At 46.9% G+C, this 23,785-nt stretch overlaps 1 protein-coding gene across 1 annotated transcript in view; it reads right to left on the bottom strand.

Annotated features, from left to right (window-relative positions):
• The window catches only part of PNPLA2 (patatin like phospholipase domain containing 2), a 29,747-nt gene extending 6,709 nt beyond the window's left edge, over positions 1–23,038 (bottom strand). The window contains exons 1-7 of the mRNA XM_061380311.1: positions 22,574–23,038; positions 6,641–6,873; positions 6,381–6,446; positions 3,062–3,271; positions 2,087–2,147; positions 1,028–1,195; positions 448–580 (exon numbers count right to left, since the gene is read on the bottom strand). Of these exons, the coding sequence (XP_061236295.1) occupies positions 448–580; positions 1,028–1,195; positions 2,087–2,147; positions 3,062–3,271; positions 6,381–6,446; positions 6,641–6,873; positions 22,574–22,760 (1,058 nt within the window). The 5' untranslated portion in view covers positions 22,761–23,038. The remainder of the gene's footprint in view (positions 1–447; positions 581–1,027; positions 1,196–2,086; positions 2,148–3,061; positions 3,272–6,380; positions 6,447–6,640; positions 6,874–22,573) is intronic.
• Positions 23,039–23,785: the final 747 nt, after the last annotated feature.

The following is a 23,785-nucleotide window of genomic DNA, read 5'->3' as shown; positions in this document are numbered from 1 at the left end:
GAACTGGAAATGGCTGGGAATTCTTTCCTCCTCACTACAGAGGGGAACCTCCCCTCATTTGGTTCCCACTTTCATCCCTGTGCTCTTAGTTCACAAGTTTCTTCCCAGGCTCCAAAATTTCTCACCATTTTCTAAGACAAGTTGCAGCCACAGCCATCTTCCCTCAAGCTGGAAGTATTTGCTGGAGCTAAATGACATATGAAGGTTGGAAGAGGTGTTTGTTGGGGGGTTTTCTTTTGCCTTTTTTTGGGTGGGGGGGAGGGGGGAGGACTTTTATTTTAAAATTTTTTTAATATGGCTGGTAAGTGGCAGGAACTCTTTCTCCAAGTATTTGGTCACTGCAGAGTCAGAGAGGCCATGCAGAGTCTCTGGCCATTTATGTTTCACTACATCAAAACTTCACTGAACTAGGAAGAACACCACTAAGGGAACCAGGCAATGGCTTACCTGACAGTGAAGGAAACTGCAGACTCCAGAGGCAGCATATAGGGCACCATCATTGCTGTGGCCACACGTATAGGCAGCATGTTGGCAATGCCAGTGAAGAAACTTCTTCTTTCAGCACAAGCCTCCAGAAGAGCTGGAGGCAGAAGAAAATATGGTTGAATCCCCTCGATGGGACTATCTATCTCTTTCCTTGCCATACCCCAGAAGTTATTGAGCCTGAGGACTCCCCTCTGCCCCTTCCACTTCTTAAAGAAGTCTTGCTCAGGGTAGTAATTGTCCCAGTGCAGCCGAGAACTGCAGGTTTTAGCTTTATCAGGCTCCCAAAGAAGTAAGCAACAAGATCCCTTCCTCACCATTCAGACCAAAGTCAAATGAGTCAGCCTCTCCCAATAACCTCTAAAGGGCAATCCACAATTTTATCTGAGAGGCCACAACTCCATCTCATTATCAGTGGATGTCAGTTAAATCCCTAGGTATGGCCAAGCCCACCCACAAGCAATACCCAACATCCGCAGTAATCCTCTGAAGTGGACCAGGCAGCACAGGGAGATTGCCTGGGATCTATCCCTTTGGATCATACCTTGGTTCAGTCTGGGAGGCAAGTGTTCCATGATGTGCTCTTCAACTTCAGCAAGTTCAGTATTGTCCTCTAGTTGGTCCTCAGCTTCCGTTTGTTCCTCTTTCTTCTCTCCTGGGGGGGCTTCTATGGCAAGGAGAGGGCGGGCAGGACTTGGACGATTCAGGAGACCTGAGGAAAAGAAGTCATACCATAGGCTGATTTAAACTAGCTGCCCTGCCTCCCCTGACCTTTAGTGTTATTCTTCACCCTAACACGCCTCAGACAGGCATCATACCCAGCCTCTTTAGCTTACATCTACTGTAATTCTTACCACAATGAGTTAGAAACCTTTCTCCTAGAAATTCTACCTTTTCCCCTTTAAGTACTGCAGGGTGCTGTTTGGCAGTGTTTTGTTGCTATAAGCTGCCAGTCACCCATCTTGCAGGCAAAGTTTCACTCCTGCAGCTTAATCCACAAACACAGCTGTATTGACGGCTCTTATCCCAATGAGGTATGCATCACAGAGCCAACAGATGTGCTCGATCTGCTGTAAATTGACACTAGGTGGCATCAAACACACGCTTAACTTGCTACAACAGAGGCTACGAAGTCCGGGGCTTGCACATAGAAAACAGTGAAACAGCAGTGTCAAACTGCCAAGTGCAAGGGGGCTTCTGAAGGCATGCCTGCTCTGCACTGCTGTGATACATTAGACATACCCTAGCTGCACATAAAAAGGATATGTGCAGAAGGTCCAAATGGCACCGGTGCCTAACAACTGTGTTGGTGCAGCACAGAGTACATGCTAAGCAATTTCAAAACTTAGATGTGCCAAAACCACCACTCTGGTATGAGAATGGTTAGAATCCTTCTGCATTGCACGAGAAAGGTGTTCACTCCACTTCTGCATCCTGCAGTGCTAAAATAGACTTAATATAAATCCCATATTCCAGTTCCTGAGGCAAAGCTCAATTCTGCCCTTCCAGTTTTCATATACGCCACTGACTATTCTCAAAGCCAAGATACCAAGCCTGCCACAGAGGAAGCAAATCAGTGTATGCTGCAAACACAGAACCTTACCATTCTTCTTCAGGAAGTGCAGTGCATCCTGATAGCCCTGCTTGCACATATCCCGCAGCACCTATTGGCAGAGGAAGGTAAGAACAAGTCATTTGGAGACTGCCCGGCTGAGCAGAGCAAACACCAGCTCAATGCTGGCTTTAAACAGATTTTTCTGACTGCTGAGCTATCCCAAAAACAAGTCTCATCTTTGTCAGCTCTTTGCAGCCTTAGAGCAGATATGGCAGGTGTATCATAAATACAGTGAACATGGGGATCACATGATAATTCAAGATTGGAAGGGACACCTGGAATCCTACCCAAGAATGAGCTTAGACTTGCATCAACTTAATTTCCACACCTAGAGCTGATGCTACTGTGTGCAGCCTTCAGCAAGTCACTCTGACAAGCAGACCAGAATACTTCTCAGCAGATGCCAGGAAGGGCCACTGCATTTGCAGATAAAGTCAGTAAGACTAGAGAGTGGGAGGAAAAAGCCTGTCCAAGTAATTCAGCACATGCAAGCACACTTATTATACTGAAATACCAAGGCTATCTGAGGCTGCATTTGCTCAAAGTACACAAAGCTGGTCAAAGTGACACCTCCTCTACTGGTACTTTTTAGGAGACAGTCACTGGCTGCAGGCTACTAGGTCCAACCTGACAATAAAACACTCAAGAGCACATGGGTTCTGATGGCTGATACACCCTTGTTTACAAGTGAGCCTGACTTCCTGGCAAACTACTCCAGAGAGCAATGTGAAAATACTTTCCAACCTAAATTCCAGATCTCCCAGTAGCAGAAGAAAACCAAGCCACTTACACAACCTCGTGTAAATGGTCAAGGTTTGCCAAGTCACTGGGTTAGTAACATCAAGGTTAAAAAACAAACAAGAGATATAAAACTAACAGTGTCTGAAATCTTCCTCTGCTAAAGTGCCCAGTATCACCAGTGCCTATCTACTGTCCAAGTTCTGATATTGCCAGGAAACTCACATGCGCCTCTGGAGGAAACAGGGCCTTTGAGAGGCGGTAAAGGTTGCGAAGGTTGAACTGGATGCTTGTATTGGTGACTCTCAGCTCATGCATGTTTGTGGAACCATCTCGTGGACAGATATCACTTTCTCCTGAGAATGGAGACACCGTGATAGTGTTCTTCAGCTCATATCGTGGCAAGTTGTCAGAAATCCCTCCATCAACGTATCTCTAAAAAAATCAAGACAAATGAAGCACTCTCAATTCTCGTAACTGATCAAGCAGCTTCTTTATTGTATTCATATTTGTGCCAACAACTTGGGAAGAGACTGGAGTACACCCACCAGCACAGGAGTCAAAACCAGTGATAGCACAGCTGTGTTGTCTATAATCTCCTTTTGCTATGTGCCTCTCTTTCTATGGTTACGCATGTTGGTCACAAGCGTTCCATGAGAAAGGCATATTTACTTGTGTGACTGTTGACTTAAATCTCCTATGGGTTTTCACAGCTTTCCAATTAAATAAAATGACACAACAACTACCACCTACAGTGCAAATTAGCACTGATCTAAGCTGTCACACTGTGACATTGTGCCATTTTTCACTTCTGTTTAAAATGAATAAGCTCAAACATGATTTCCCACTGGCAGGTTTGTTACCCAAGAGCTGATTTGTTGCTAGCAGGCTTATCAAGCAGCAATTCCAACACATGTATACACCTTTGGAATCTACTTTCTGTGGTGTGATAACACAGCACAGGGGACCAGTGTTTTGCACTTAACAGGCACTCTCTTGTCAGAGAATGTTCTGTACTTACACACCATAAACACATTTGCGTTACCCTTGCAGGAAAGAATCCCAGTGGCATGTACTCAATTCAGAGTATTCATTGGTGTACCATAACTGCACAAGGAGCTGAGCAAGACAATTGCTATCACAGGCCTTTGGCAGTGTAAACAACATGCAGAAGAAAAAGGGAGAGGGCCTTGGTCAAGCTGAAAGAGCAGGAAGTGTGAAGCCTTTGCAGAGCAACAATTCAAGCTCTTAAGAACCTTGGTTACAGAAGAGTCCTGTTGATTTTATATCAGGGTTGATCCTGCCAGACAGGGACTTGTCCCTTCAGACAGGTTCAAATGCAAACCATCATGTAGGAACTACATAGCCCCATAGTAACAGCTGTGCCATCATTCAGCTCTCTGCTGGGTGAGGAGCTAAGCTGGCAGAGGCTGAATCCAGGCAGAGCACGGAAATGCTGATCAGAAGAGGAGGTGCTCCATTCTGCATCATGCTTTGCCTTGTCTCACAAGAGGACAGTAATTTTGCGGTAAGGATGCAGAAACATACGTTTCCCTCAGGGTGGCAGCGTGCACGCACGGATGACATTAGAAAGAGGTTTAACTAAATAAAGCTGACAGGCAAAGCCTTCTCACTGCATGGAAATCCAGGGATACACATGCAGACCCTGCTCTCCTGTCCACCATTCCCCAGGCAGTGCCAATTACCATTCCTGACTCAAGATCAGCTGCCACTTCTTTGCATTTGCCTGAACCTCCTGCAACCCAAGCCCAACCACTCTCCAACCTCTTGCAAAGCCTAACTGCACAGAGCCACAGGCTGGAGTCACCGGCTGGCTTCAGGCACGAGCAGCAGCAGTTTTGAGGGATGGTTCACAGACTGGGGCAATTTCTGGGCTGCCCAGTTCCATTCCCTTATCATGGCCTCTTTTTTTTTTTCTTACAGGGCCCCTCACTCATATGAACTGACATTTGGCTTTCTGACCCTTGTTAGGGGTTCATCTAATCCACATGCTACATGAACTGTTGTTCATGGCTAAAGCATGTGTTGACAAGTCAGTTACTGACCCTTCCATTTCCCAGTATTTGAGAATTCCCTTGTTTTTTCCTTCCCTCCACCTATCTTCATTATGCACTCCATGGGGCTACCAGAGCTCAGAGAGTGAACACTGGGAAAAGATTAGGAGGAAGGCAGAATACAGATTTTACACCTTTCACACAATCACACTGCCTTCAAAACTTGTCCTCATGCCATGCCTATCAGTCTGTCCTGTGGCAAATACAGTCACAGTCATCAGACGCATGCTAGGAACCATGCAGTCCCATGCCAAAAACTTTTCACAGGCTCATACCCAACCTAATTTAACCTCTGCCCTCACCACCCTCCCCCTTGAGAGACACAAAGAACAATGACTTTTTTGGGTAAGAGGTAGGAATTAATTTCCTCATCTCATATACTCCCTCCCCACCTTTCCCCATGAGGAATCTCAATATGAGAAGTCACCCCTCAGTGTGCCAGGGCAGCTGCACATTCCAGAAACCCTGATGTTTTGGAATTTTGAGATTTTGCCTGATCCACATTGACCTCAACTAGCCCCAGAGAAGTGTCAGGCAAGAGCCACCAGCTGTGGGACAAAAAACCTGCCTGCAGATTGGACATCTCTTCTAGGTGATTTTCCTGCCCAAAATGCTTGCACAAGACAAAGACAGCCAAGCTATGTATTAGGCAGGAGCAAAACTGACCTCACTTTTTGGACACAGGTAGCAGTGAGATCAGATTAGATGCTATGCTCTGACAGACTGAGGCATCTTGGTCAGGTCACTTACAGGAAACCAGGGCACACATACATTAATAGCAGTTCTCCCTCTCCCTTTTGACTACCTAGTTTTCAAACAAGCTTTCCTTTTAATGTCTGAATTAACCTGTGTAGCACAAGGGGAGTCCAAGCTCAAGTGAGGCCCTTAAGCATAACTGCAATATTCAGAGATGCTCCAGCTCCTCAGAGCTTTCAAATGTTTTCATTCCTAACATGCAAACACAGAAGGCAGACACTGGACAGCCTTGGACAGGGTGTTAAAGAAGCTCTATCAGGCAGCAGAACATTATTTTCAGAGAAAGGACAGGAAGAACTCCATGGAAAAAAAAGGTCTGGTATCAACACCACTAGTTAAAATCCAACAGAAAGTGAGAGGCTTGTGAGAGAAGGACTGCACTCATGATTTCTACCCTAGACTCAAGTTCTTTCCATATGCAGAGGGTTGGAGCCTCAGTGACGGACAGCATTGTACCAAGCAGCTAAGCCTGTCAGTACCTGCCCAGATTGCTATAGATTACTATCATGTTAAATCCTCTAGTTTTCAGGACATTATAGCCAGCAAGCACCAGTGGAAAGAAGGCACACCCACTGTAGAAGCTGTTCATTTGGGAATTTGTGTTTCTTCAGGCTAATTGCTGCCAGCAGACAGGCAAAATAGAGTACTAACATTTCTGCCTTCTTACTCATTAGCACACAATTTAATGAAGGACCATCTAGAGTCTTACTTACCACTCCACGCAAGGTTGGAGGTATCAGCCCACAGTAGACAGGGATAAAGGCGCTGCAGACACAGGCCTGAGGGAGAAAGAGATCCAGAATATAAGCAGCAGATCAAAACCTACTTAACCCATTGATTGATTACTCTTCTCAGAACATCACACTGGCATGTGCTGGCAATTATACTCCAATACTAAGGACATTTGGAGACCAAGGGAAAACAAACTAGAATGCAGTTCCTGCCTAGCCCTCTGGAATAAATTTCCATTTACCTGGATCAGCTCTTCCTTGGAATGGAAGTCTGACAGTATTACATTTTCTCCATCAGAGACCCGTGTCAGGGAAATACCCAAGCGTCCTGCTGCAACCTCATGCCCATTCTCTGGCACGGTCTTGGACAGGCAGATCCGAATGATCTTCACCAAGTTGAAAGATGGGTGGAGAGGTCCCAAGAACCTCTTCCGGGCTTCTTTTGACACTCGAATAATGCTGGCACCAGCCTCACCTGGAACAAGAGAAAGAAAAATGCACCATGAAATCCTAGAAAACACAGCCTTCTCCTTTACAGAATAAGGCACAAAAAAAAGCCTCATTCACAGTTTTACTCAGAGGTTTATCTGCACTGGCTGATATATAACTCAAGAAAAGAGGCTGCTACAGGCAGTGTTACAGGAGTCATTGACATTTGCTCTCTTGGCCCTCACACTTCCCCATTGCAAAGAGCTACCCTCACCTGACATATGTTTTATAAATTCCAGGAAGACCTTAGCATCTGGCTAAAGCCTCACACTTTTTCTTAGATCCTGTTTCACTGGTCAGTGCAGGGCTAGTGAAAACACAGACTAGCAAAGAAAACAAGTGAGATGCTTTAACAGCTTTGAGCTTATAGCTAAATCCACTTCAAAACATCTTCCACTAACACTTTTCTAGTAAGCATATTTTTTCTGACATGAAAAAGTCATCTGCCTGTAAGCAAAAGTGCCAGTAAACAGAAATGTCTGTACTTTAGAGCTAAATGATCCCAGCTCAGCTGCAAATGTCAGCCACCACTCAGGTGAACAAGACAGACACTATGCTCCATTAGGGAATGAGTGACTTAGTGCCTCCTGCAGTCTTTGGGTCCCATCCCATCCAGTTCCACAGCACTAAACAAGGCCTTTATGGCAAGTAGAACTCATGAAGCCATGCCTGCTTTATCCTTTCACACAGTGATCCAGCTGGGTTTGGAGGAGAGGAGACAACCCATCTGCACAAAAGGGAAGGCATCTGCTAAGCCCATTATCTCACGGTCACTAGGAGCCTGATCTGGCAACAGCATCAGAGCTCTCCCGTGGGAAAGGAGGGATGGCAGAAAACAAAGCAAAAACATCAACCCAAGCCAAACCCCCAGCAGCCAGCATGCTGCCCTTTGCACACACTGACTATTACTGCCACATACATCTAGCCATGGTGAGATACAAGACAACAGCTCCTCTAAGAACCAGCCAATCACTGCACTCCCAGGGGCATCAGGAATACACATGAGAATATCGGGGGAGGGGGATAAAAGAAACCAGGAGAAAAAAATACATGCTTTCACACATTAAGACTTCAATCACACTGAAGTTCACTTTGTGAAGAAAGATGAAAGACTACCAGTTCAAGCCAGCTGGAAATCCCTCCATCTTGCTCTCCCACACAGACTTGAAATTGCAGAAAGGAGGCAGCAGAATGAAAGAACCAAAGTTAGATGCAGGTTAGTAAATAAAATGGAGATAGGAGCAGTTAACAGCCTCAATACTATGTTGACACATCCCACTCTTTCGCAACTCATGGGTGCCAGCAACATGTTTTCCAACAACACAGCCTGGCAATGCAATTCTGTGCTTTGGAAACCCATCAACACCAGTAGCTCAAGCATGCACAGAACTGCACTCTTGAACATGACCGAAGACTCTGGGTGAAGATTTTAGGCACTTTGAGGAAGCAACTTAGCAGAAAATCCAAAATTCCCCCCTCTGCAGCAATTTTTAGCACTGTAATCCCAGTCTTCTGCTCTGTCCTAGAGCAATGTTTAGCAGTCTAATTCTGATCTTACTTACTCAATTAGCAGTAAGCCATTGAGCCCAACCTGTTCCAGATAGTAGCTACATGGTTCAAAGTCCTTTCCAATATGAAGTAAGCAAGCCTCGCAGGAATTGCATTTTATCAGCACCATGACATTAGCACTCATAACGCTCCCTAAGATACCTTCACATCCGACAAGGGGAGGAAATACACATGAAGAGGCAGCAACAGAGCAAAAGCCTGAGGGAATCCCAGGCCAGCTCCTTGGCTGCACGACCCCAAGAAACTCCACTGCACTGTGTGCATTGCATGGCGCTGCTGGCTTTGCTGAAAAACCCAGTGGGAGGCTGGGTGTTGAGCACACAGCTGCAGTGAGACAGCCTGCATGCACAGAGAGCTCTGGTGGTGGGAGTGTGGAGGTGTGTGCGTCACCCAGGAGATGATGCTTATGGAATGATGCTTTCACACTTGGCATCTCACTGTACAGGAAGACTTGATAGCAATACTGGAAACAATCACAATTACATGGAGCTTATGACTGACTGCTTGAGCTAAAACGTGAGCTGGAAGGTTTTGTTTGTTTAAGAAAAACAAAATAGCAAAGTCCTAACTATGTGAGGAAACAATACTGTCTCACAGCATTTGAGGGGAGATCGGAGTTGCAGCTGCCTGCTCTATCACACTGCACAGCCAAGAGAACAAAATAAGAATTATTTCTTATTCTAGCAATTTCATTATTTAAATACTTTCTGGGTGTTCATTGGTTTAGGTTCCTTTTAGTACATGTCTGCACACATGCACACACACAGGAGCTTCTGTGGTATTTCAGTTTAAGGGCACCTGTGATTCTGTTGGACTTGCTGTTTCACTTGCACCAAAGCAAGGTGGTGAGGGTAGTGAGGCACTGGCACAGGCTGCCCAGAGAAGCTGTGGATGCCCCATCCCTTGCAGCATTCAAGGCCAGGTTGGACAGGGCTTCGACCAACCTGGTCTCATGGAAGGTGTCACTGTAAATGGCAGGGGGGTTGGATCTAGATGATCTTGAAAGTCCTTTCCAACCCAACCCATTCTATGGAAGCCGAGTGCAGAACCGCAGGAAGAGACAGGCACAGGATGATCTGCAGCAGCACCACCAGCCTTCCTGGAAATAAGGGGGGCTAAGGGTTCAGCCAAAGGAGTCGGGTTTATGTAGCTAGATCCATGACAGATGACAAGCCCTCCTGAAAATACATTTGGGAGGAGACAGAAGTGGTAAGAGTTTTTAATCCCATTACTACCAGAAATGCTATTCTAGGAATACCAGCTCAAATTCTGCTCACAGCCTGCCAGAGAGAGCAGCTGAATGAGAGGTAGTCAACAGAAAAGTCCTACAGGGTTCATCCACAAGACATCAATTACTAGTAGTCCAGTGCCAATTCCAGCCCACAAAAAAGCCCTCCATGATTTTTGAAGGACCTGGTGATTCAGGACATTGGGTCATGTGAAAAAGCTAAATTAAGTTTCTCTTCCTTTATTGAAGGATATATCAAGAGGCAGAGACAACCCATAATAGCTGGTATTGCTTGCTGGGAAAACATTTCATTCTTCTCTCACCAACCAATTAATTCAACACTTTTTCTTATACAGATTTACTAAGCCAATGTTTCTCTAAAAATCATATTAATATGTGGAATTTGCATTAGTCAAGCCATATCCTCCCCTTCTATCCTGCCCCAGTGGGTGGTGTTATATATAAATTTGAACACTGACATTGTCCTTATCCAAATTTCAGTTGTGATGACAAAAAGGAGCATCAGGCAGTTATGTCCTGAAACATCCCAATGTGTCCCTTTCCAGACAAAGGAAGCCAGCTGCTCCACCTCTGCTGGTTCATCCTGTGATTTTTATACAGCAGCTACAAAGGGCAAGTTACCATTACCCGTGGGGAAAACACCTGAAGGAAGTGCTAACTGGCATTTCATTTTAAAGCTATGTGAAGCCAGCTTCATATCATTCTACGCTATGCTTATCGACAGAGCAAGGTCATTCCTTTAAAGGACTGGTTTTCACCACTACCAGTCATGCTCAGCTCCAAAATAACCCAGTATCTCAGTCTTTACTGCCTTGCATTCTCCTTAAACTACCCTTCTCTAACCTGAAAAGCATTCAAGCAGCACTTACTATTTATAACTGTATACAAACACCTCCAGCCTCAGCAGCATGTTGCTACTCTGCCTCTGGCAAAGAAGAACTGAAGATCAATCACCCAAAACTGCTGTTAGCCAGGCTGCTGGGAAGACCCTTATCTGCAGCTAAGAGCTCCGAGATGAAACAACTTCAAGCCTGTGCAATGCATAAGGATGAGAACCATTCCAAAGGTTAAACACTCCACAGCAGAAAGGGTGACAAGCAGGGAAAGAAGGGCCCCTCCGGACGCGCATATTCAGCAGCAGGGCTTTCCACCAAGGGCACTATGATGCTCTCCTGTTGACATTAGACCACACTGATTGCCATTTGCCAGCCAGCAAAAGGACAGCTGACCCATGAAGCATTACAAGTGGAAAAAAAAGCCTAAGGCACAACCAAAAATAGGAGCAGAACAGGCTGACAAGAGAGAGGGGCATTGTGGACATTCCACCCAGCAGCTCCTGTGACTTCAATTCAGCCATGACACTGCAGCTCTCTCTGGGAGAGCTCCACATCAGCACAAAGATCACGCTCTGTGCCAGAGACATTCCTGCCCCCTGGCTAGTGTAGCAGTAAACATGATGCAAGCTTCAAGGAAAGGCTCTCAAAAGGGATAGAGAAGAGAACAGCACAGGCAGCTGACGAATGCAGGAAAAGCATCTCCTGTCCCTGATAGTAGGGAGAACAGCCTGAGAGGTCACACCCCCAACTGCAGTTGCCATACCTTACCTAGACTAGTGGGGCAGGAAGGAAACCATGCAGATCCTCACTAAACCTGTTTCTCATTCAACACCAGCAAGAATCCAAACAGACTCCTTCCTACACCTCAGCAAGGTGGCACCACTCCTCTCTCCTCAGTCCCATTACTCAGCTATGGCTCCAGACTGGCCAGACACACCAATACCAAGAGCTTTGAAAAGCAGCCAGCTAGCAGAAGGAGGTGCAGGTGCTTCTGGTATCCCTTCTGCACCCCGAGCGCTCAATGCCTGTTAGCTTGGGATGCCATGACCAAGATATTTTGACTGAAAGATCTTCAGGACAAGAGACAGCTCCTCTGTAGCATAAGCAAGCCCCAGAATGAGGTCCCTGGTAAATTCTGCTTAGCAATTTGTTCAGGTCATGTTTCTGTCTTACTCAGCACAGATGTTCCCTGCAAAAGTCTACAGCTATAATCTTTACACTCCACTTTCAACTCAGATGGTTGCTGAGCATCACTGGAGCTCTCATGTTGCCCACTGGTAAATCTCAGTCCAGATCTGAATTTAGGAATAGGCTGAGTCAGAAAGAATTCACCAGCATCATCTCCCCCAAGGTTAATTTCACTTGGCTGCCTGTCCCTCGCTATTTCAGGTATTCCTGTACCTCATCTAAAAGCTAGTTTCCAATGATGAGCACAAGTTTCAGGAGATCTGTTCTTCCTGGGCACAAATCTCCAAGCTGCTCCAGCTAAGCACACACAGCTCCTGCACCTGCCTCTTCTCTAAGTACTGAGAGTCAGCAACACACATGCTTTTCTGGCCTGACCTCTCCGGGATGATACAGTCCTAATTATAACACAGTCCTGTCACCAGCCCAAAAATGTAAAGCTGTAAACAAGAGGCACTGAAACAAAAGTTCGCAAGCTGACATCTAGACAATAATTAACAGAGAACTTTACTGGATGTTTCCTCACAGGGAGCTCAGCCCACCAGAAAGGGCCCATTTGTTCAACCCTAGGAGCAGTGCAAAGCAAGGTGTCAGTGACCGAAGGACAGCCCCTGTCCTTGTGGGCAGTGCCTTCAGTCTATGAAAGATCCCACTGCTTGGCTGGCCTTCTGCTCCTCTTCCCACACTCATGCTGAAGCAACCTGGTTTCCACACATTGTCCCAGGAGAGCAAGAACCAGACAGACCTTCAGCTGAGCTCAGCTAAGCTAGACAAAAGCTGACTTCGTCCCTAAGGAAACCTGACCCAACATGTTCTCCAACAGCCTCTAAGTGGGGCTGGATGGATGTCAAAGGGAGGTCCAAGGCAAAATCCACACTAGCAGGAAATAAAGTGAGAGTAATGCCCTATGATCTGCCCTAGTAAGCCATTTTCAGGTGACAGGTGTATCCCACAACTTGTGACAGCTCTTTAATTTATGCATGAAATCCTGGACAGATGCCTAAAAGCATTGATATAGAAAGGATATTTACCCCTCACTTCCCAGAAGCAGTATAACTGCTACTATTTAACACAATAAAACTGCCCATTTTTAAATGTTTGAGGCAGGGGGGTGGCAGCCCACAGTGGAGCCTTTAAAGGCACCAATACTTTTTATATCTGCACATTTACATTCATGTAAGCCAGTAATATTGAGAAACTCCATGTACCAGAACAAGCTGTTCCCCTGCGACTTCCCCAATTTTTGTTGTTCTGTTTTTCACTCAGTCTCACTCTGACTATTTTGCCATCAGATAAGAAACAGCCCAGATGACCTGACTTCAAATAAGAAAAGCTTCCTTCCTGTACCTCTTCTGGCAATACACAGCTGGCAAACACAACTCCCCCTATAAGATACACCCACTGAGCCTACAGACAGCCCTACTGCTTGTTCTCTGTGGCAGGTAACCCTTTGCATCAGGGGCTCTGTGCAGGGATTTAGCACCAGAGCTAACCAAGCAATGATTTTGCCAAGGGGATACCTCAGAAAGCCTGGCCACTAGGTGTAAATAATGGCCTTTCCCACCTTTTGTTCAAGGGTGAGGGGCACTGATATGTACTCTATTGGAATAACTCCTAGGGATCCCTATCAGGCTGTGGTAAGCACCTTACAGGTGGGGCAGGTAGGACGCACCAAGAGGAAGTGACAGCTTTTCAAGTAGAGCCAGCTCTCACAGACAGATGCACATGCTGAAGGAAGGGCTCTGCCCACGACTCTTTCTGGTTCAGATTCTCAGGGTCAGCACCGCAAAGGCTAGACACAAACCATGCCACAATGCAACCTGCAGCAGTAGGGTTAAGTAAATGCAATCACCTGCAACTGCTTCAGAGCCAGAAGCCTCCCTCTTATTAACATGTTTATCCCCAAGATGTTTTTCTGTTTCAAGTAAAATTTCGGGAAAACACTCCAAAACACTGTTGGTCACTCTGTTTAAATAAAGCCAAACCAAAAGGACGAATTTTCCCCCTTAAAGAGATGGTTATTTTCTGTTGTCTAGATACCAGTTAATAGATGAACCAGAACTACTGCCATGTCCTGGATATGTGGAGCATAAAGAGAAGATCAGCTTTTAAGTTGCCAGAGTTTTTTCCTCTTGCAGAGTGCAGCTCGCCAGAGAGCCCACAGTGACAGCTGCCTGCCTGTCCACTCACTGGTACCTACAGGATAGGACCCTCACACAAGCCAAATGCGCAGATGCACAGTTCATACCTCTTCTCACCTTAAGGCAGGCTGCTGTTTTGTACAGAAGCAGAAAGCCTTTGGGAGAACAGACACAAGAGCTGCCATGCTTGATTACGTCTCTAAGCTGCACCAGACTTAATGTAGTGTTGGCATACCGAAGCCTCACCTGGTGACTGGTGTTTTGCAAGCTGAGGCCTGCTTTGTTTCTGTGGTCAGGATAGAAGCATTTATTTTTGCAACACAAATCAGAACACAGTGCAGCTGCTATTACAAAACAATCAGTAGGAAGGCCAAGAGGCAGCTCAGTTCAGGCAGCCAGCCAGGATCATACTCTGCCACAACCACAACAATCCCCACTAGCCTAATCTCTCTCCACTGTAATTCCTTAATATGAGGCTTAATGCTGCATTTCTGTTCACTGCGTTAGAGAGAAATTAAATAGTATAACAGTGCATGAAAAGGAAAAGTCGTTCAGGACCCCAGGCAAACCATACTGAAAACCATGTCCTGTCCTCATTCACTCATCAATCCTGTCAATGCTATAGTGCAACTCAAACGGCATGGGGAGACAAGAAAAGGGCATTCACAGAGTAACAGAAGGTACAGAGTAATAGAAGGTAATGCAAAATTGCCCTTCTCTTCTGCACTGCACAGCAGCATTAAGTGGAACCACATCCAACTCTTGCTTTATACATCCAAGCGAAAATCACCAATACGAAGCTTCCAGCTGCTGTTATTCTGAACAGGAGCTAGTGCAGAAGGATCAAGTCTCAACCACGTGCACAATGTTATACACACACTCCGTACTTGCTTCTCAGGGTCAGTTTGCAGGATAGCACCATCCACCCAGAGAAAGAGTGTGCTGTTCCCACTTCACAGGAGAGGTATCACTAGAGGCAAGATGTTTTAGACAAAAAGAGATCAGTGCTCCAGGGCAGTAGATACATTTGCAGGCACCTGCACTACAGATCCATAAAGAGGAAAAAGTGGAGTAAGCAGCCATCACCTGTATGTCTAGAGCCCAATGAAACAGCTGCCACTCCAGCACCCCTTCGGCTTTATCACACACTAAACACTATCCTCACCAACACCAAAGCAAGGCCCACACACAGCTTTTACTGCCTTACAGTCTAACTCCTGCTGAAGGCTCTCCTGCACACTTACAGGCAGTGTGATCATCAGAGATGTTACCAGAAATACAGCTGGCTCTCATGCAGAGCACCTGTCTCCTTTTCTCTGTCCTTTACCACTATACACTTGTGCGGCTGCTAAAGTCCTGGCACACAATGAAAGGAAATACCCCTGAAGCCCTCCACTGGCCTTTAGCTTGCACCGTGCCCACCTCCCTCATGCATGAACAGCTAGCCAACAGCTCCAACCCACGCCATGCACCTCCCTGGGCACATGCGAGGCCTGCTGTGCCTGCTTTGCCCTTCTTCCATCTCACATGGGCATGTGAAGTGTCACCTTACACGCCTGAACTCTTCTCACTAGCCACAGCATGAGAGGAGAAGGCTTCAGCAAGGAAGTGAGGATGAGCAGCTTTGTTCCAAAGCAGTTCTCAGAAGAGGGGCATGGGTATTTTGCTCTAGGAGGAATCCAGAAGCAGATTAACTGGGAAACATCTTCTGGCAGATCACAAGGCAGGCTGCATTGCTTGGGAGCTATGACACAAAAATATCTGGAGACTGACGTTACCTTTCTCCTATGGGTATCAGCAGTGGTCCCTCAGCCACAACTCCCAGGCATCAAGATGACTCGGATTCAAAAAACAACCAAAAGCAGGACTCACAGAGATTGCACAGACCCCTGCAAGGGAAGAGCCTCTGTGCAACCCTTCCTGCAGTACACAAGCAAGGAGAGCAGCAAGACAGACATAGCAGTGTCCAGCTGAAGTTCACACACACAGAATTAACGCTTCTGTGTGCAGAAGTACGGCTGGTAGCTAAATGGTTACTGTGTTCCTATAAAAGAGTTTTTCCCAATCTCACTGAATAAGAACACTGGGCTAAATAAATCCGTGCAATTTCCTGTTGTGCTGCCAGTCCATTCTGAAACAGGGCTCTAACTTTCTCCATGCATGTCATAACTACAGCATCCTGAATCCACACCTTTCCTCCACGATACACTGGAATTAATTTTTGCTAGGCCCAGCCCTGAATCAGCAGCACTCAGTGAAGATAGCAAGAGCAGCTCTTGTAATTAACATATGTAAAGGGCGCCCGATCCATCTACACCCTCAGATGCCATCTCCTGTACTTCAGGATGCTGAACTAGGTAATCCACAGGAGTGGCAGCTCAGACACTGGCATAGCGTCCAGTGCTCAACTGGTACTTGGTCCCCTAAATTCTAACCCAAAGGCTTCCAAAACCAGTACCTATCCAAACAAACTATAGTGTATGAAGAAGAGAATGGCTCATTCTCAGAAGTTCTGCGGCGATAGCATAGCCAGAAGCCTGGGAAACAGCTGCATAAAGACACTTCACAAAGCTTGCAAATTCCAGAGGATTTGTCAGGCAGAAACCATCAATGTAGATTTGGCCTTTATCTGTATGAGAAAGCACCACAGCTTCAGGCTTGGGCAGCTGCCAGAGGACAGCACAAAGCCCTGGGTTCTACTAGAACTAGCAGCTTCCATTCCTGACCTATCCCAAGCACCAAGGACAAAGTGCACATCACCTGCACGGACCCATCACCTCTGGGATTGCATGGAGTTTGGCTTGTTCTGAGCCTTTCAGCTGAGGAGAGTGGTGGACTCCAAGAACACTGAAGGCAGCTCTCCCAGACACACTGTACATAGAGCTGCACAACCCGTGGGACAGTATCAGGCTTGTCACAAGTAGCTATTGTATCAGAAATGCCAAACTCTCTCCTCCTTTTCTCTTGTCTTTGCAGCTACACTAGGTACAGCTACAACAACCTCTAGCATCTTTCCTACACTACAAGGCTCACCAATTCCCTCCCTTCTACACGCTCCCTGAAAAGGATGCTTTACTGTCCCAGACCTTATCACTTCCAGGACACATTTTGCCTTTTCCCAAGGACACATTTATTTAGGACCTTCTCCATGGAGTCATTTCCTCTACCCCTGCTTTTCACCAGCTCTCACCCTCTCCAGTGCCTTATGCCTGCTTGACAAGAAAATACAGCCCAAGTCAAACACATATACAGGGGTTCCCTTCACTCCTAGGTTCTTGACAGCACATCCTGACATTCACCTCAAGTTCCAGAAACACTTAGCAGAAAGAACAAGGCAGAGTATGGGCAACTAAAGTGTAGCCACTGCAGCAGTGGGAGTTTGAAACTAAGACGGAGTAAGGAACCTGAGGATTTTTTTTATTTATCAGGATTAACCTTATCTTCCAAACATAATCAAAACTGGACATAGGACTCTGAAGTACACTCAAAAGTTTCTCATATTTTATAGGGAGAACTTGCAGGTACCTTGAAGAGTCTGGGAAATAAGAGGTGGAAAGAAGTGGAATAGCCTGGAGAGGCTACAGGTTTGAGAGATGCTGAAATGATGGGTCAGAAGAACAACCACGCAAAGATGGCTTGTGCTGTTTGCACAGCTGCTGCTGTGGCTGAGGGAGCAAGGCTGGGCACCAAGCTGCTCTGCACACCTCCTCTCTATATGGGGTGACAAAAGAATAATCACATGCACTCCTATGAATATGCATTTCACTTCCCTTGCACTCATCCAACAAGACACCTGGCAAGAGCACCTTTCCTCATGGGAAAGGGCCAGGCAGGCAGTGGGAACAAGCTCCTTCCCTCCCAGCAAAAGGTACTGCACAATATGCTGGATGCCAGCTTACTCATCTGGACACCCAAGCCTGCAGCCCTGTGACCACTGATGGCACCCATCCAGGCACAGCAGCTTCTCCACCAAGCCAGTGGACATTTCCAACTATGTCAGCATGGAACATCCATGCACCTCTATTTTCCACCACAGAAAGAAGCAGCAGCTTTACTGCTTCCAGGGAGCACCAGAAGGCTCCCCATGAATCACATCCACATCTCCATGTATGTACATAAAGGTGCTTCTACTTTCATTGACAGCGCTGGAGCTGCTGAGCTCAACAACTTTTGCCCCAGCTAGAGCCTCTGGAGGAGATACAAGCAACAACCTCCTGTGCAGGGAAGGATTTGAGTTCCGAGAGGCCACAAACACAATAAAGCTTTCCCTCACGTACCTGGGGAGAGCTGTGGATCTCCTCACGCAGCCATGCGAGACAGCACTACATATACTTCCCCTCAGACAAGCTTCACGAGTCACACTTTGGACAGCATAAACTCGCATTGCTCTGAGGACTCCATAGAGACTAAGCTGATTTATTTATTTAGATTTGGTGTTAGGAGTCCACACACATTGAGAAAATAATCTCCATGGCTAGTCCTTAAGCATTTGCATGCACATAATCAAATTTCAGGAGCACAACATTTAAGATAACTGCTATTGTTCATTGTCTCAATTTCAAAAGATAAAATGGGGTTTGGTGGTTGGGTTTTTTTGTTTGTTTTGGTTTTGTTTGTTTTTTTTCCCCACTCCCTCTCCTGCTACTTAATGGAAAAAGTCTGGAGCTCAGGAGTGTATTTCCTGGTGGTCACATGGTGACAGCTGACAAGCAAACCTGAATGTCAAATAAGTATTACTTCATCCCAGGTTGAGCCCAACACAAGTCCTGGCTAAGACACTAGTTTAAAAAATGAGAAATCCTGTCAGCAACCCAGGAAGAGCTCTCCAGAGAATACTCTACAAAACTCTGCTCAATCTATCAGACATACAGACTCCTTTCTGTATTCTTAGTGCTTGAAACATTCCCTCAACTTGCTTTATTGTTTTCTGCTGACACTGTCATGCTGAAGAAGAACAGCTAAATCCCACAGATGCAGGTTTCATAGCCAGCTTTGTTTCTGACAGCAGAACCTACCTCTTCCCCCAAAAAAAGCAGCATTTCAGCAGTTCCAACCCACCCTCAAGATGAGGGCTGTATAGGACAATATTTACATGCTACACAAACAATTCAGATGCTCTTGGTTAACTGCAAGTAGGAAGCACAGTCCAGTACCTTCACATCAACTCAAAATCAGATTTTCAGTGATTACATGTTCACATCCTAACATTCATCCAGGCCGCTGCACTTCAAAACCAGGCACACCAAATCCCATGCAGCTCACTAGACTGAGGTGATTCAAGATCCCTAAAAAAAAACATATCCCCTATTCTATATTAAAGACTTAAGAGTCCAACAGTGACTGCATTTTAAGTAACATTACTCATGACTGAAAATGGACAGTCTTGTCACATCACATAAGCCAGTTTTACTCATCCAGGCCAGTGCCTTAAGGGTTTTTTTTTTTCCAGATAGGTAAATATCCTCAGAGCTCTAAGCCTAGAGTTTGTGAGAAGCTGCAGGATTTGAGGGGCGCATAAGGAAGAGAACACAAAGTAAGCACAAAAGGACTTTTTCACTTGCTTAGCATACAGAGGTGCATTTCCTGGTGTGCTAGACTCCAACAGCCACAAGAGAACTCACAGGCATGACAGAAGGCCATTTTCCAGAAAACCCTCAGGACAATAAGTGATTCATACTCCAACACAGCAGTATGCAAAATCAAGCAATTCCTATACAAACACACGAGACTTTGCCGGGTGCACTTCAACAGCCACAGAAATTACTCCAGTGAAAAAATAGCAATGCTTTTTCATGCCAGTGAACAGAAGAATCTCAAGGCTGGAGAGAGTACTTCAGATGTGGGACAATACCACTGTCGCAGCCCCAGAGAATAAATCCAAGATCACTGCAGCTTAATGGTAAAGTGTTTAACAAGAGATAGGTGTGGACATATCAACCATAAACACCTCCTGGCCTCTAGAAATAATATCCTCTGCCTAGCTAGCATGTATGCCCACAAATGTTTTATTTGGTATTCCAAAATCAGCCTTTCAAGCCCATAGTAAGTTCTCAAGGCTGAAGATCATTTGCTCAGGGCTTTCAGTTCAGTGTTAGCCCATAGCAAAGCCTTACTGCCATATACAAAAAATGACAGCATGGTCTTAATTCAGAGAGAAGGCAGAATTAGCTCAGAAGCCAGCTGAACAGATGCAAAAGCAAGAAGAAAAAAAGCCGGAAACAAAACCACTAGGTGGGATCTTGCACTCTGAAGTCCAGGAAAATTTCTGCTCTCCCTAATCAGTGCCTCAAAGGATCAGAACCAAAGAAAAAACCCAAAGGAAGAGGTTTGCTGACACCTCCCCAGGAAGTATTTATCTTTGCACAGTATAGTCTCATTGAACTCAGAGCAAAGTACAGATGCACTCAAACCCATCTACATGCACACAGATAAGCAATGCTTCCACGAAACTCCCCTCTACTTGTCATCCACCAAGAGACACTATTCAGCATTCCACTTTGAGGGACAGGGAAACAGACAGTGTAGGTTAGCAGTTGCCGTAAGTTCCAAAGCCCACAGGCTATAATGCTTACTCTCAGGCAGAACCAGCTGCACAGCAAACACATGTACTCAGGATCCTACAACAGCCTGTACTAGGATGAACTGCTCTTCTAGCACGGGCTGCAGCAGTACCTTCTGCCTAATCATTCTCTTCTTCCCTATGATTTCACTCTAATCCCTGGACTTTAGGCTGGAATTTGCCCTGTCAGGAGGATTTACAACAGGGACAAGGTACAGTGATCCCGTGCCCCAACCAAGCACCCCGTTTGCTTTTACTTTCAGAAGTGAGCTCTGTTGCTTAGAGCTGCTCTCTACCCAAGATATATGCCAACCACACAGGCAGAGTCAAAAGAAAACTATCACAGAGAAGCCGAACTTAAACCAGAAACTGAACACCCAAGATCCAAGATTTGGCTGGCTTTAAAAAGCATGGTTTGCTCTCTTTCAGGAAGGAGGCAAATGCTGCCTAGGTGACCCCTAACTCTGTTCTCTTTATCATGCCTCTCCTTGTATCTCACAGGGAGTGGGAAAAACCTGTCCTAACCCAGATTCACAGAACACTCTCTACCAGACTAACTCCCCAAGGGCAATGCTCAGCACACCATGGGTGCTCTGGACACACAACAGCAAGAACAACACAGACATAACAACAGACTTGGTCAGCACATTAATGGCTTCTGAGCAAGGGAAAGGATTTGGGCACTACTGCCAGCCTGTCTCATGTTCATGCCATACCCCTGAGTAGCACAGGGACCACCCAGTTAAGGAACTGATTGGCAGCCACCTCTTTAACATAAGGAACAGCAAGTAAACCAACTAAACCCCCAGCAGCTACCAACAGATGGATCCCTTCATGAGAAGGGACTACAGGAGGCCTTTTCCCTTGTCCATGGTAAAAGCAAGCGTGCTTCCACCGTGGCATGACTACAGCTTTTGAGATGCCAGGCTGGGGGTTTGAACAGCTTCCCATCAAGCTCCAGGAGCAGCAGTTACACTTCATTGGACATTTCTGTAACCAAAATGCTAAGGGGAGATAAACTTCAAACCTAACTACACAGAAAATGCTTCTGCTGCGTGAAGGCCGTATCTCAAAACTACCTGTTCCCAAAGAACTGGGAGTGCTGCAGAAGACACCTGTGATGAAGGCAAGAGGAGTTCAAGTAGTAAACAGCATTGGTTTCACTCGGCTCTAGGAGAAGCTCTTAATTCTGAGACTAAACAGATATGCCTGATTCTCTCACACCACATTCCCCTTTCAAGATACTTTTCTGAACTGGTTATTCTCGAAAGCTTCCAAGTAGAGCCTCTAGCATGTTTGCCGATTTCTCCCCCACCACGCAAAACAGCTGACCTTACAGTGGAACAGTAAAGAAACAGGAGGCACCACACATCATTCTCTTCAGCTGTTCTCTAAATATGCCCTAAGCAGGGAGAGACTACACCGTGTGCCTGCTTCAGAGGTAACTTTTAAAAAGCTGCTTCTGTAACTTGAAAACAGAAGTAACGTCTAGCTCAACTGGAGAGCTAGCTGTTGCAGAGGGCAGGAAAATTCCCTAATGCCCTACATCCTGAGGCATAACCCTCTTCTAGAAATAAAGATGCTAAGAAAGGCTAAAGATAGATTTCCTGGCTTCTTGGAGACGCTGTTCAACTCTAATCCACACATACAACATGCTGCTCAACATCTCCATCCTCAGCTGCTTCCCTCCTGCTCACAGCCACTAAGAGCGGGTGGCCACACGGCAACAGGTCACCTCCTCACCAATAGCTCAAGCAAACCAAACTCACGAACCAAGCCCCACAAGTCCACTTTTTATTACAGTGGGGGTCAAAACCACTGCTGACCTCCTGACGCCTGCTCTCAGGAGGGCAGCAGCTCCCTCCCTCCATCTCAGGGAGGCCAGGTGCCCAGTTCGGACCCCTACATCTCTACTTTACCTTCCTGCATCACCCTCCCTGCACCACCCCCTCGGACCTCAGCCTGAGGCGCGCAGAGCCACCGCGAAGTAGGAACACTGAGGTAAAGGCCTTACAAACAAAGCGCCGCTCGCATGTCGGAAGGGCGAGGAGGGAGGCGGAGCGCTATTCCCACCACCCCAGCCCTCCCCTCCCCTCCCCGCCGCTGTGGTAATTAATAAATTAGTAACAACAAGGTGTACTGCTCACCGAGGCAGGCGCCACTGACGAGGGCGGTGGCGGTGAGCGCCCCGGCTGATGCGCCGTAGATCTTCCTGGCGTTGGCGACGAGAAAGGGGGCATGTTCCTGCAGGCAGCTGGCTACCCCGACGTGGTAGACCCCCAGGAAGCCGCAGCCGGCGAAGGAGATATTCCAGGTGGAGTCCGGGGGGAACATGGCCTCCGCGCCCCGCTGTAGGCGGGAGGGGGGGCAAAAGGGGAAGAAGCAGCCGCGACGAAAAGCCGCGGGGCTCTCCTCGAGTCACACGGCCCCTGCACGGGCGGGACGGAGGGCGAGAGCCGGGAAACGCTGCTGCCAAACAAGACGGTCGCTGACACGGCGAGGTTTGCCGCGGGGCTGCCGGCAGCGGCTGCCCAGCTTATATGAGGCGGCGCGGCGGGCGGGGCGGCTCTGCCTCTCAGCTCCGCAGGCCCCGGCCCTGGGCGGGAAGCAGCTGGCTCCTCCTTCCAACCCTTCCTCCGGTGAACTCCGGTCCCGGCCGCGGCCCCTGTGGGCTTTGCGGCTGTTCCCCCGCCGTTCAAGCGCGGCAGCGGTACCAGCGCCACCCTGCAGTGTCAGAGGTTCCTTGGAGGAGAAAGGGGAAAGGAGAGGATTAAGGGTCCTCGCAGCACCCCAAACCTCGCTGTGTACTGGGGCTGTCTTCCTCTCGCAAAACATACTGTGTCTTGGCAGCTTTTACTCCAAGTTGAGTTTCTCACGGTCCTTTGTTTTTCGGGAGTTGGGGAAGAAACATAAAGGAAAGGTAAAAGCTTTCCCCTTTCATAAAAAGCTGAGGAGCTAGAGAGGCATGGCTCCGCACAGCCACAGCACAAGAATAGAGAGAGGCAGCCCCTCTCTCTTCACAGCTTTCTCTGTCCCTAAACTCACAAAAACTTACCTTCGCTAACCTCTTATTTTAGTTTACATGCTCTGAGCACACCAAAACACTTACTGCAAGGTCAAGGCAACTGTAATTTCCAGTAGTGCTGCTGCACAAACAAGGCCGCAGCATATCAGCTCAACACAGCAGCACTGGGTGAGAGGCCAGTGCTATTAGGAGATCAAAATAGATCGCAGAAGCTGGAAAGATACCCTTTTGCTGCATAAACAATGCAGACTATAGTGATTCAAACGATTAGAAGTGTGAAAATTGACAGGGACATCAAGAGGATCAGCACAGCAAGAGAAGCAGCTGTTCAACT

Source organism: Neopsephotus bourkii, unplaced genomic scaffold, assembly GCF_033783945.1.
Source record: "Neopsephotus bourkii isolate Nb327-2 ecotype Australia unplaced genomic scaffold, CSIRO-AGI_Nbou_v1 NB_1792, whole genome shotgun sequence".
In the NCBI taxonomy this organism is placed as follows: Eukaryota; Metazoa; Chordata; class Aves; order Psittaciformes; family Psittacidae; genus Neopsephotus; species Neopsephotus bourkii.
Note: the sequence above shows the minus strand (reverse complement) of the source record. Positions and strands in the feature narration are given on the sequence as shown.